General features: G+C 44.4%; 1 protein-coding gene across 1 annotated transcript; it reads right to left on the bottom strand.

Moving 5' to 3' along the window:
• Nucleotides 1-877: 877 nt before the first annotated feature.
• Nucleotides 878-5,610, bottom strand: Dpy30 (dpy-30 histone methyltransferase complex regulatory subunit). Its single transcript, XM_042696784.1, has 5 exons — nt 5,509-5,610; nt 5,201-5,272; nt 5,058-5,105; nt 2,567-2,709; nt 878-1,211 (listed from the first exon to the last, which is right to left on the bottom strand). Exons 2-5 carry the CDS (start codon nt 5,234-5,236, stop codon nt 1,139-1,141), a joined length of 300 nt encoding a protein of 99 aa, XP_042552718.1. The 5' UTR covers nt 5,237-5,272; nt 5,509-5,610; the 3' UTR covers nt 878-1,138.
• Between the last annotated feature and the right edge of the window lie 8,010 nt (nt 5,611-13,620).

Genomic DNA, 13,620 nt, shown 5'->3' on the forward strand with positions numbered 1-13,620 from the left:
TGAAGACACAAGACTTTAATATCCTTCCAATGCAGAACTCTCAACTTTGGGAGAAATGAACTGGGTAATTGTAAAAGGGAAGGCATATGGGCTATCCAGTACCTTTTAAGATATTTAACAGCACTCTGGCTCTCTCCACTAGATGCCAGTAGAATTCCACCTCACTGCAGTTGAAGTAACTAGAATGTCCTTATTTCACTAAATGTCCAGAGTGCGTGGTGGGCCTGAGGGGCACCATCACCCCCTTTGGAGACCCACTGTTCTCATCAATGTTTTTCCTGGCTGTCTTCAATTTCCTGTTTTCAGAGCTAGTGAGCTATCTATCTGTTTCTTCACAGGGGACAGTAAGACAGATTCAAAACAAAAGTACTGTGTTTATATTGCAAAGAGAGGCAGCAACATTAAGTAACACAGGCTTTGCCATCAGCAACACATTGGCAGAAATGTACTGAATTCCCATTCAAGCACTTACCAGCAATGTTGTCTTAAGCAAGCATTTAACTTTCTCCAAATCTGTTTCCTCGTCAGCAAAATGGGAATAATAATTTCTAATTGGCAGAGTTGCCGTATGAGATGATTTCAGTAAACAGTTACTCTTCTTGACAAATGGGACTGCAGAGAATCATAGTTATTAAGTTACTACTCTAAAGCACTGGAGGCTCCTGTATGCTCTTGGTAATGATTTGTTGGTGCTCCAGAATTGATAGTTTGTTAGACCAGGGGACAATGCTAAGAATAACTGGCTGTTTTACATTATACTTGACTGTTTTATTTTCTCTGTTGTAAAACTCTACAGAATTTAAAAAAAAAAAAAAATGAAGGCATTCATGAAAACAGCATATAAAATATTTATAATACAAAACAAAAACTACCATAATGGCATTGACAGTTTATTTTGAAGGCCATTTAAAAACAAAGTTATAGATGATCTAAGAAAAATTGCACAGAACACACTCATTAAATAAGTATGGTGATTAAATCAAAATAAGGGAAACAGGTTCTCTTCTGCCAATCTGGAAATAAGTTCTGTTGTCCTGAAGGTTCTTCCAAATGGGGGGAAAAATCATGGCAATTAAAGCTGCCTCTTAATCATGTAAATCTACAGTAGCAACCAAATTTTTCTTTTCTTCCCAATAAGTCAGTTTCGGTCTTCAAACTGTGCCTTGTTTTTTAGAAGATAAGATGCTAGAAATTCAATGGGATTTGGTGGTCTGTAAAGGAAAAGAAATCCCAAGTTTAGAAATACGTTTTTTAGGCATGTTAAATGAATTGTCATTAAAAAACACACTTTAAGCCGGGTGTTGGTGGCTCACACCTGTATCCTAGCTACTCAAGAGGCTGAGATCTGAAAATTGCGGTTCAAAAGCAGCCCTGGCAGGAAAGGCCATGAGACTCTTTTTTTTTTTTTTTTTTGGGGGGGGGGGGTCCAGTCGTGGGGCCTGAACTCTGGGCCCTGTCCCTCAGCTCTTCAGCTCAAGGCTAGCACTCTACCACTTGAGCCACAGCGCCACTTCTGGCTTTTTTCTTTTTGCTTATGTGGTGCTGAGGAATCGAACCCAGGGCCTCAAGCATGCAAGGCAAGCGTTCTACCACTGAGCCACCTTCCCAGTCCGGCCATGAGACTCTTATCTCCAATAAGCTACCAGAAAACCGGAAGTGGCGCTGTGGCTAAAGTGGTAGAGCGCTCGCCTTGAGCTCAAGAATGCAGGGACAGCACCCAGGCCCAGAGTTCAAGCCCCATGACTGACCAAAAAAAATTTTTTTTTAAATTATCATTTTATTACCATTTGAAGTAAATATGGTAAATGAGTTAGTCAAATAAATTAGCCAAGTATAAAGTTCAAAAGTAATTTGCTGGGTGCTGGTTGCTCACACCTGTAATCCTAGTTGCTCAGGAATCTGAGTTCTAAGGATCGCAGCTCCAAGTCAGCACAGGGAGAAATGTCCAAGAAACTCTTCTTTTTTTTTTTTTGGTCCGTTGCGGGTCTTGAACTCTGGGCCTGGGTACTGTCCCTTACAAAAAACTCCAAGTGAAGCTGTGCCTCAAGTGGTAGAGTGCTAGTCTTAAGCAAAACGAAACTCAGAGACACTACCCTGGTCCTTAGTTCAAGCCCAGAACCAGCAAAAGTAAAATCAACAAAAGTATTCTGAAATTTTTCATTATTTAAAACTGGATAATAAACTCAATTCTACAATGCATGTATTGCCGGACACAAGTAGCTCACACCTGTAATCCTAGCTACTCAGGAGGCTAAGATCAGAGGATTACAGTTCAAAGCCAGCCCAGTCCCTGAGACTCTTTATCTCCTATTAACCACCAGGAAACTAGAAGTGGCTCTGTGGTTCAAGTGGTAGAGTACTCGCCTTGAGCTGAAGAGCTCAGGGACAGTGCTGAGGCCCAGAGTTCAAGCCCCACAACAACCATCAACAACAAAAAGCTTTATATCCACAAAATATATAAAGACATTATAGTAAAAATCAGCTCTACATGACTAACAGTATTTCGCTTTGAGAAGTCTTTATTTTCTCTGTTATCTACATTTGCAGACACAATTTATTATATTACCTTTCTTTGGCAAGCACAGCAAGTCCCTGAAGTAAGATAGGCACCACTGTCTGATCCAGGTAGGCACGAGTTGGCAAGGATTGGAGGTCCACCTTCTGTTTTGATGACTTTTCTGCATTAATCTTCTCATTCTCTACTATCCTCTAGTAAAAAAATTTTTAATGCATTAGTATTCCAAATAACTAGATTATTTTGAATGCTAAACAAAAACTAATAGAAAAGACAAATCAATTACTAGAAATACTCTAGACTGTAAACTTCCCTGACAAAAGAAATTCATCTCTATTTCATTCAAGCTTTTTTTCTGTGAAGATACCATATCTTATTCTTTTAATGCTATATCTCCAAATTCTACTTTTGTCTACCTTTTTAGGAGTAAATATAACTTTTGTTTGTTTGTTTTGGGGGGGGTGCCAGTAATAGGGTTTGAACTCAGGCCATCCCAGTCTCAATTTTTTTCACTCACGGGCATTCTACCATTTGAGCCATGCCTCCAGTTCTGACTTTTTACAGGTTAGCAATAACAGTCTCTCAAAATTGTCTGATTAGGCTTCAAACTACAGTAACCAGATCTCAACCTCCTAAATAGCTAGGATTATATGAGTGAGCCACAGCAGGCTTTTTGTTTTTTTGTCATTGTGGGTGTTGAACTCAGGGCCTGGAAGCTCTGAGCTTTTTCATTCAAGACTAGCACTCTACTACTTTGAGCCATAGCATTAATTGGAGGTAAGCGTCTCACAGACTTTCCTGCCCAGGCTGACTTCAAACCACAATCCTCAGATCTCAACCTTCTGAGCAGTAGGATTTTTGGCATGTGGCCCTTTTCCTTTTTTGGTACTTGGAATTACACCTAGGGCCTTGAGTATACCCTACCACTGAGTTACATACTCAGTTCTCCTTTTTTTTTTCCCCCTATGAGTGTCTTGTTTTTGTTTGTTCATTTGGGCTTATACTTTCTCTTGGTTTTGGCTTTTGAGACAAGGTCTCACTATGTATCCTAAGCTAGCCTTTAACTGTGATCCTCCAGCTTCCAGCTTCCTTAGCATTGGGATTGCAGATATGAACTACCATGGCTGGTTGACTCACATATACATTACCTTATTACACTGTATTCCAAAATATTGTACATGACATAAATTAGCACAATATCAAAGCATAAATGCTGATTCTGCTTCTTTTACTACAGATCATATCAAGAACAAAGACTCACCTAGCAAGGTGGCTCAGGTCTGTAATCCTAGCTACTCAGGAAGCTGAGAAACAAGGGTCGTGGTTTGAAGCCAGCCCAGGCAGGAAAATCACTGAAACTCATCTCTAACTATCAAAATGCCAGAAGTGAAGCCATGCCTCAAGTGGTAGAGTATTAGCTTTGAGTGAAAAGCTAAGGGAGAGTGCCTAGACCTTAAATTCAAGCCCCAGGACCAATACACAGCATACACATACATACACACTAAATCCAGGTGTGGTGTGCATGACTGCAATCCCAGCACTGAGGCAGGAAGACCATGATTTCTCTGCCAGCTTGGGCTACACTGTAAGATTTCATCTTCTTAAGGAGGGAGATCAGGACTCAACCTAGGTACCTGAAGATTTTGTTCACTGGCTGGCACTCTACCAACTGAGCCACGCCTCCAACCCTCCCTGTGTCGCCCTCCCTCCCCCATCTCATCTTAAGGAGGTTTTAAAAAAAAGTTCACTATGAAAACTGATGAGCGGTAAATCAATATATATTGCTATTCAGCGGCACAGAGTAGTCCAAATGGCAAACTCTGGGCGTTAAGTCAAGGATAGAAATACAACTGAATGGGGCTGGGAAGGTGGCTCAGTGGTAGAGCACTTGCCTTGCATGCCAGAGGCGCTGGGTTCGATTCCTCAGCACCACATAAGCAAAAAGAAAAAAGCCGGAAGTGGCACTGTGGTTCAAGTGGTAGAGCGCTAGCCTTGAGCTGAAGAGCTGAGGGACAGCGCCCAGGCCAAGAGTTCAGACCCCATGACCGGACCCAAAAAAAAAAAAAAAAAAAAGAAATACAACTGAATCTTTGACCAAAGTGGGCGGCCTGGGTTGAAAATACAGCTCTCTACTTCCGGTAGACATCAGACATTCAACTTCTTTGAACCTACAGAGGCTGAAAATTCACAGAAATTGATCGCTAAAAGATAGAAGAACTATTAACATACTGGTGCTCGGAAATACTCCTGCTCTCCCTTGTCCAAACAGCCAACCCTTCCCTTAGAAGCTTGTATTTTCCTACCCAGCTCTGCTTAATTCATGTGTCCTAGAATTTACTCCTTTCCCTACACGTCCATCCTAGTTTGTTTCTTCAGACAAGTAGAGGTACCGCTAGCAATAAAGCCAGGCACCCACAATTTGAGACCAATTTCCTTCAGGCAGCCAAGTTTTGTCTAGAGCAAAATAGCCTAGTAAAATCAGATCCCGAGTTGTGTCTGGCTCTGGGGCCAGGGCTGCGGCACAGGGGACGGGGTGGGTTACCTCCACGTTGTCTGTGAGACCGTACTCGGTGTGAGGGTTTTCCGCCACCTAGGAAACAAAACAGCCGTCACACAGAACCCCCGAGCGCGCTCCGCGCTGCCACCCCGGCGCAGCGCCGGCCCCGCGCCAGGCCCGCCGGGTACCTGCGTCTGCCCCTCCAGCATCTGCTCCGGCTCCATGGCGGACCCCGCGGATCACAGTCACCGGATACCAGTCTTGGAAAACAAGAAGAGCCTGGAGTTACCCGGGAGATTTCAACCCCAGGAAGGAACGCAGCCCCTGGCCCCGCCCCCCGCCCCACCTGGGCGCCCGCACGCCCGGGGTGAGGGGGAGCCGGAGGGGACCGTGCACCACTCGGGGTCCGCCTCGGGTGCAGAAGTTCCGCGGGAGAACACCCTCCCCTCCAGGGCCGTGTACAATGGGGAAAGAGGACAGATGGCGGGCTACGCACCCCGACGCTGTGGGTTCCTAAGAGCTCCCCGGCGCGCAACCAACTCCCGGCGCCAACCTCTCCGGCCGTAAGTGACGGTGTCGCACAACTGACGCGCATGCGCCGGCGTTCCCGGCGGGCCTGGGCTGCGGGAGCGACGCCGGGACCCGACCGCCCGCCAGTGGGCGCCTGGGGCCCCGGTCGTGCTGAGGGAGTGTTGGCCCAGTGACGCCCCGCGGGACCGGAGTGGGTCGTTCGTCTAACTGCGGAGCTCTCGCGGCCCCCACCCCAGCCCTGACCGAGTGACGTGCCAGCTCCGGGCTCACCCGAGCCCCGGGCTCTGTCCCGGAGGAACCTAGTCCTCGCACTGGCTGGGCGGTTCTTTCTAGAACATCTTAGGCCCGGCTCAGCCATCTGCCCGAGAATGTCAGAGTTTTGTTTTTGTAACAAGGGAGGGGAGGAGAGGGCTGGAAGGTGGCTCAGTGGTGGAGAGCTTGCCTGGAGGGCCTGAAGCCCTGGGTTCGAGTCCTCAGCACCACAAAAACAGAAAAAGCCAGAAGTGGCGCTGGGGCTCGAGTGGTGGAGTGCCAGTCTGGAGCAAAAGAACTCAGGGACAGCACCCAGGCCCGAGTTCAAGCCCCAGGACGGGATTAAAAAGAAAAAAATGACCGGCCTCCTTTAAACTGTGTAAGGGGCATAAAAGGATGTAGTACATCAGACTGTCTTTAATCCAGTGCCATTTATGCTAGGATAAATACAAACGTTGTAGTCATGAACTTCATGTTTTTGCCTCAATCGTTACATTTCTTTCTTTTTTTTTTTTTTTTGGTCGGTCGTGGGACTTGAACTCTGGGTCGGAGCACTGTGCCTCAGCTCTTCAGCTCAGAGTGAGTGCTCTACCACTTGAGCCACAGCGCCACTTCTAGTTTTCTGGTGGTTTATTGGAGATAAGAGTCTCAGGGGGCTGGGAAGGTGGCTCAGTGGTAGAGCACTTGTCTTACATGCATGAAGCCCTGGGTTCAATTCCTCAGCACCACATAAGCAGAAAAAGCCGGAAGTGGCGCTGTGGCTCAAGTGGTAGAGTGCTAGCCTTGAGCTGAAGAGCTGAGGGACAGTGCCCAGGCCCAGAGTTCAGGCTGATGACTGAAAAAACAAACAAACAAACAAAAAAAACCCCACTAAGAGTCTCAGGGACTTTCCTACCTAGCTGGCTTTGAATGGCAATCCTCAAGATCTCAGCCTCCTGAGTAGCTAGGATTACAGGTGTGAGCCATCGATGCCTGGCTTCTTTTTTATTTTTTATATATTTATTAATGTGTTGTGTGTGTGTTGGTCCTGTGGCTTGAAATCAGTTTGGCTTTTTCATTCAGGGTGACATTCTTCCATTTGAGCCACACCTACACTTGTGACTGATTAATTTTTCTGGTTAATTGGAGTCGCACAAACTTTCCTGCCCTGGCTGGCTGGCTTCAAATCATAATCTTCAGATCTCAGCCTCCTTAGTATCTAGGATTTGCAGGTATGAGCCACTGGCACCCAACATTAAAACATTCTACTTATGTGCAATGCATATTATCTATACACCATAAATATAGAAATTATAGACCGTAAGTGTATATACTACCATTTTGTTTAGCATGCCGACTGAATACTCTCTCTGATAATCTAGATTGTCACTCTAGAGTTGAATTTTGTATTAACATGCTCTGCTATGCTTTCATAGATAGCGTCATAGCTTCAAAAAGCAAGTTGAGCTGGTCAGGTAGCAATTTATACTTACACCCACTATTTCAAAACCATGAGCTCATTCACTTTTACTGAAGATTGTAGACAATCTCAAACTAGTGTCAGTTTTGGTTTGAGGTTGGTGGTTGGTTAGCTCATTAGTGGGGTTTAAATGTTTGAACCAGATTTTTTTTTGCCAGTCCTGAGACTTGAACTCGGGGTCTGCGCACTGTCCCTCAGCTTCTTTTGCTCAAGGCTAGCACTCTGCCACTTGAGCCACAACACCATCTCTATTTTATTTGTTTGTTTGTTTTTTTGGGTCCGGTCGTGGGGCCTGAAATCTGGGCCTGGGTGCTGTCCCTCAGCTCTTCAGCTCAAGGCTAGCACTCTACCACTTGAGCCACAGCGCCACTTCCGGCTTTTTTCTTTTTGCTTATGTGGTGCTGAGGAATCGAACTCAGGGCCTCTGGCATGCAAGGCATGCGCTCTACCACTGAGCCACCTTCCCAGCCCCACCATCTCTATTTTATTCTGTTTATGTGGTACTGAGAAATCGAACCCAGGGCTTCATGCATGCTAGGCAAGCACTCTACCACTAAGCCACATTCCCAGCCCATTTTTTTTTTTTTAAATCAGATGTGAGATGCTTATGCTGATGGTTCATACTTGTAATCCTTACTACTCAGAAAGCTGAGGATTAAGGTTCAAAGCCAGCCAGGGCAGAAAAGTCCCCCATGAGGCTCTTATCTATAGTTACCCAGTGAAAAGTAGAGGTTTGGCTCAAGTGATAAAGTGACAGCCTCTAGTAAAAAGAGGCGCTGAGTTCAAGCCCCCAGTAACAGCACACACACACCCATAACATACACATCTTGACTAATGTTAACCCTTCCATTCTTTTCCCTCAAAGAAATGTTCATGAATTTTTTTATTTTTATTTATGTATGTATGTATTTATTTTTCAGTCATAGGGCCTGAACTCCGGGTATAGAAGCTGTCCCTCAGCTCTTCAGCCCAAAGCTAGAGCTCTACCACTTGAGCCACAGCACCACTTTCAGCTTATTTTTTTCCTGCTTATGTAGTGCTGAGGAATTGAACCCAGGGCCTCATGAATGCAAGGCAAGCACTCTCCCACTGAGCCACCTTCCCAGCCCCATGAATCTATTTTTGCTCCTTAGCATAGTGGCAGACTACTAATTTTATATTGTTACTCTAATTTTGCTATCCCTCACAACCATGTCTTTTGTTTCAATATTTCAGTTTTTCTTCCTTTTTCAAGGCCAATCATCTCGTAAAGTAGGCTATTTTATTTTACTTTTTTTTTCTTCAGTTAAAAAAATGTCCTAAGCTGAGCAGTTGGCTCATACCTATCATCCTAGCTGCTCAGGAGGCTGAGATTTGAGGATTGCAGTCAAAGCTAGCACAGGTAGGAAAGTCCATTAAACTCTCATCTCCAATTAACCACCAGAAGACCAGAAGTGGAGCTGTGGCTCAAAGTGGCGTAGTGCTAGCCTTGAACAAAGAGCTCAGAGACAGTGCCCAGGCCTGAGTTCAAGCCCCATGTCTGACCAAAACAACAACAACAAAAAATTGTCCTTTAATCCTAAGTACTTAGGAAGCTGAGACCTGGAGGATCATAGTTCAAAGCCAGCCCAGGCAGAAAAGTTGGAAAGACTCCATTTCTAATTAACAAGCAAAATGATAATTAAAGTGGAAGAGTGTCAGTATGAGCAAATAAACTGAGAGAGATTAAGAGATCATGAGTTAGGGCTGGGAAGTTGGCTCAGTGGTAGAGCGCTTGCCTTGCATGCCTGAGGCCCTGGGTTCAATTCCTCAGCACCATATAAGCAAAAAGAAAAAGGCCGGAAGTGGCGCTATGGCTCAAGTGGTAGAGCGCTAGCCTTGAGCTGAAGAGCTGAGGGACAGCGCCCAGGCCCAGAGTTCAGGCCCCACAACCGGACCCCAAAAAAAAAAAAAAAAAAAAAAAGAGATCATGAGTTAAAGCCCTCCTACAGAAAGAAAGAGAGAGAAAAGAGGTCTTTTGTTGTTGTTGATGGTGGTGGTAGGGCTTGAACTCTGTGCCTAGGTGCTGTCCCTAAGCTCTTCAGCTCAAGGCAAGTGCTCTACTACTTGAGCCACAGCATCACTTCTGGTTTTCTGGTGGTTAATTGGAGATAAGAGTCTCATGGACTTTCCTGCAGGGGCTGGCTTTGAACCACAATCCTTAGATCTCAGCCTTCTGAATAAATAGGATCACAGGCATGAGCCACCGGGCCGGCTAGAAGAGGTCCTTAAGAGCTGTCCCTGGTTTCTACTTCAAATAATCTAGTTAACATCTAAAGGTAAGTGTTTAGAAAGTTTCTTAAATAGCAAGTCAAATTGAAATTAAAACAAAAAACCAACTATTTTGTGGTAGGCATTTTGGCAAAGAAGTTAATGGGTTAAAGTGATAAAGTGATTGGATGTCCTGGCTTAGTTACCACACTTTGCTCTTCTTTTTGGTCCTGGTGAAACTGTCCTAGATTCCATTTGCGATTGAGTGTCCTGAAAGTCCTTACCATCTAAAAACTGGGAACCTTCAGGGTTGAATGGCTAGGAAGGTTCAAATCTTCAGTCCAGGCAAAATATCAGTCCAGGAAAATATCAAGGCACAAATTTTCTTTTTCTTTCTTTCTTTCTTTTTTTTTATTTCTTTCCTTCTTTCTTTTTTTTTTTTTTGTTGTTGTTGTTAGTCATGGGGTCTGAACTCTGGGCCTGGGCACTGTCCCTCAGCTCTTCAGCTCAAGGCTAGCACTCTACCACTTGAGCCATAGCGATACTTATGGCTTTTTCTGCTTATGTGGTGCTGAGGAATCAAACCCAGGGCCTCATGCATGCAAGGCAAGCAAGCACTCTACCACTGAGTCACCTTCCCTGCCCCCCACAATTTTTTTTGAGATCAATGTAGGAAGACGTTAATTCACAAAATTGATTTGAAACAGAATTGCAAAGGACAGAGGATGTGAACTGAAAAGATGAAAAGGCTCAAGATCCCTAGCTAAAAGAGTTTGGGCTAGGCACCAGTGATTTATGCCTGTAATCCTAGCTACTAAGGAGGCTGAGATTCAGTATCTGAGTTCAAAGCCAGCCCAGGTAGATAAATCTAATAGTCATATTCAATTAACTAGCAAAAAACTAGAAGTGGAAGTGTGGCCCAAGTGGTAGAACACCAGGTTTGCACAAAAAAGCTAAGGGAGAGCTCAAGGCCCTGAGTTCAATCCCTGGTACCAGCAACAAAAAAGAGAGTTTAGTCCATTTTATACTGCAAGTCAACTGATGGTATCAGAAAACCAATCCTAATCACAGTGAATCTCAACCCCATATCTTTACCATAGGAATAAAAAGAAAAGGCTGTAGAAGAAACACATTCAAAATTAGATACAACTGGCTAGGCACTGGTGGCTCACATCTGTGATTCTATTGCACCAAGCCATCCTGGGCAGGATAGTCCATGAGACTCATCAATAAACTACCAAAACCTGAAAGTGGAGCTGTGGCTCTAGTGGTAGAGTGCTAGCTTTGAGCAAAACAAGCTCAGGGGCAGTGACCAGGGCCTGAGTTCAAGACCCAGGACTGGTAAACAAACAAAAACCTAAAAGGTGGGCTGGGAATGTGGCTTAGTGGTAGAGTGCTTACCTAGTATGCATGAAAGCCCTGGAAAAGTAGCACTTTCGCTACTTTTGCTACTTTTTAGATAGGGTCTACTACTTTTAGGCCTACTTTTTAGATAGGTTCCTTTTTAGATAGGGTCTCACTTTTTGTCCTGGCTGGTGTTAAACCAAGATCTTCCTGTTCTAAGCTTCCCTCTCATGTGGCTGTAATTATAGGTGAAGATAACCATACCAGGTTTATTTTATTGTAATGGGACCTTGCTAACTTTTTGCTGGCCATAAAACTCTATCTACATATCTGCCTCCCAAAAAGCTTGGATTTTATGTGTGAGCTGCTGGGCCTGGCCTACAATGATTTTCAACATGGTGAGAAGAAAAAGCAAATTAAGAATATTATATTTGGCTGAGAATGTGGCTTAGTGGTAGAGTGTTTGCTTAGCATGCATGAAGCCCTGGGAGTCATTCCTTAGTACCACATAAACAGAAAAATCCAGAAGTAGTGCTGTGGCTCAAGTGGTAGAGTGCTAGCCTTGAGTAAAAGAAGCTCAGGGAAGTCCCCAGGCCCTGAGTTCAAGCCCCAGGACTGGCAATATATAATTTATAAAAAGTCAAGACCAGGGCTGAGAAGTTGGCTCAGTGGTAGAGTGCTTGCCTCACAAGCATGAGGCCCTGGGCTTGATTCCTCAGCACCACATAAGCAGAAAAAAGCCAGAAGTAATGCTGTGGCTCAAGTGGTAGAGTGCTAGTCTTGAGCTGAAGAGTTGAGGGACAGCGCCCAGGCCCAGAGTTCAGCCCCCATGACCAACAAAAAGAAAAAGAAAAAGTCAAGACCAGACAAAACTATGCAGAATATTGTTTCAAAATGCCTAAGCACATGGAAAACTAAGTTGGGAAGCACAATAATGATTACTACAAAGTTCAGGATAGTGGCTTCCTCTGAAGGAGGAGAAAAGAAATTTAGATAAGGAAATGGTTCACACCTTCAAGGAATGATTATAGCCATTTATCTTCACTTGGATGTAGTATATTATTTTTCATTAAATTGCACATTTAAGTTCTACATATCATATTTGATGATATAAGATTTCACACAACAGCAGGGTGCCGGTGGCTCACGCCTGTAAGCCTAGCTACTCAGGAGGCTGAGATCTGAAGCTTGCAGTTCAAAGCCAGCCCAGGCAGGAAGCCCGAGAGACTCTTATCTCCAATAAACTACTCAGAAAACTGGAAGTGGTGCAGTAGCTTAAGTGGTAGAGCACTAGCTTTGAGCTGAAGAGCTGAGGGATTCAGACCCAGAGTTCAAGCCCCATGACCAATTAAAAAAAAAAAAAGATTTCACACAACAACTGCTTTGTGGTTTAAAGAGAAGTCATTACTGGAGGGAGGTGGAGAATTAAATCAAATCTGAAATACAGCTGGTATCTCAAAAGAAAAAATAGAATTTACAGCTGGAAAGTGGGAGCAGGAAATATAGTGTGTCATTTTTGCAGTAGCTTCTATATGTAAATGAATATTTCTGAGGAATAATTAGATAAAGTTGTGGCACTATGTGGAGACTCTAGGAATCACTCAGGAGGCATTTGTAATCCTCACATACAAACAATGGGGACTTTGTGTTGGCACTCCCTAGTTTTAGGCAACAAGAAACAATTGTGGCTAACTAAAGTAAAAAGGGAGACTTTTCTAAAAGTTTGGGAATGGGAGAGAAAGAAGGAAAAGAGAAAGGGAAAAAATAAAAGGGAGAAAAAAGACTGAATCACTTATTGGATAGGTTGGTAGGAACCCAGAAGGTCAGGGCTTCACCATGGGATGAACTGATGTACCAATTTTAGAAGCTCCATTAAAACTGCCTTCTATTTCAGCTTGTCATCAACAAAGTGCCAGTTTTGCCATTCACTCAGTTTTGCCTAGCTACTCAGGAAGCTGAGATCTGAGGATCACAATTTGAAGCCAGATCCACCAGAAAAGTCCTTGAAAATCTCTCCTCCCTCCCCCCACTCTCTTAACAGAAAATGCTTTATTAAAGAAACTATTCAAGCTGGGCACCAGTGGCTCACATCTGTAATCCTAGCTACTCAGGAGGATCCTGGATTTGAGGATTTGAGGATCCTGGTTCAAAGCCAGCCCAGGTAGGAAAGTCCTCCAGACTCTTATCTACAATTGACCACCAGAAAACAGGAAGTGGTACTGTGGTTGTGGCTCTAGTGATAGAGTGCTGGCCTTGAGCTGAAGAGCTCAGGGACAGCGCCCAGGTCCAGAGTTAAAGCCCTAAGACAAAAAAACAAACAAACAAAAAAAAAACACCTATTCAAAACTATATATATATACATATTCTCCCTGGGTCTTGAACTCAAGGCACTATCCTTGAGCTTCTTTTGCTCAAGGTTAGCACTCTACCATGTGAGCAATAGCATCACTTCAAGCTTTTTTTTTTTTTTTTTGGTCCGGTCGTGGGGCCTGAACTCTGGGCCTGGGCACTGTCCCTCAGCTCTTCAGCTCAAGGCTAGCGCTCTATCACTTGAGCCACAGCACCACTTCCGGCTTTTTTCTTTTTGCTTATGTGGTGCTGAGGAATCGAACCCAGGGCCTCAGGCATGCAAGGCAAGCGCTCTACCACTGAGTCATCTTCCCAGCCCACTTCAAGCTTTTTCTGTTTATGTGGTACTGAGGAATGGAACCCAGGGCTTCATGCATGCTAGGCAAGCACTTTACTCAGCCACATCCCCAGTCCCCCCCCCCCCCCCTTTATGTTTTTTAAAGA

Source organism: Dipodomys spectabilis, unplaced genomic scaffold, assembly GCF_019054845.1.
Source record: "Dipodomys spectabilis isolate Male_0828 unplaced genomic scaffold, ASM1905484v1 ptg000210l, whole genome shotgun sequence".
NCBI lineage: Eukaryota > Metazoa > Chordata > Mammalia > Rodentia > Heteromyidae > Dipodomys > Dipodomys spectabilis.

What these genes read in the sequence shown, in the direction of transcription:
- Dpy30 (XM_042696784.1), bottom strand. Translation starts at nt 5,236, where the DNA reads ATGGAGCCGGAGCAGATGCTGGAGGGGCAGACGCAG. An exon ending in TGCTGGAGGGGCAGACGCAG is followed by an intron (nt 5,106 to 5,200) that starts GTACCCGGCGGG and finishes TTTGTTTCCTAG; the next exon opens with GTGGCGGAAAACCCTCACAC. An exon ending in GTCTCACAGACAACGTGGAG is followed by an intron (nt 2,710 to 5,057) that starts GTAACCCACCCC and finishes TTTTTTTACTAG; the next exon opens with AGGATAGTAGAGAATGAGAA.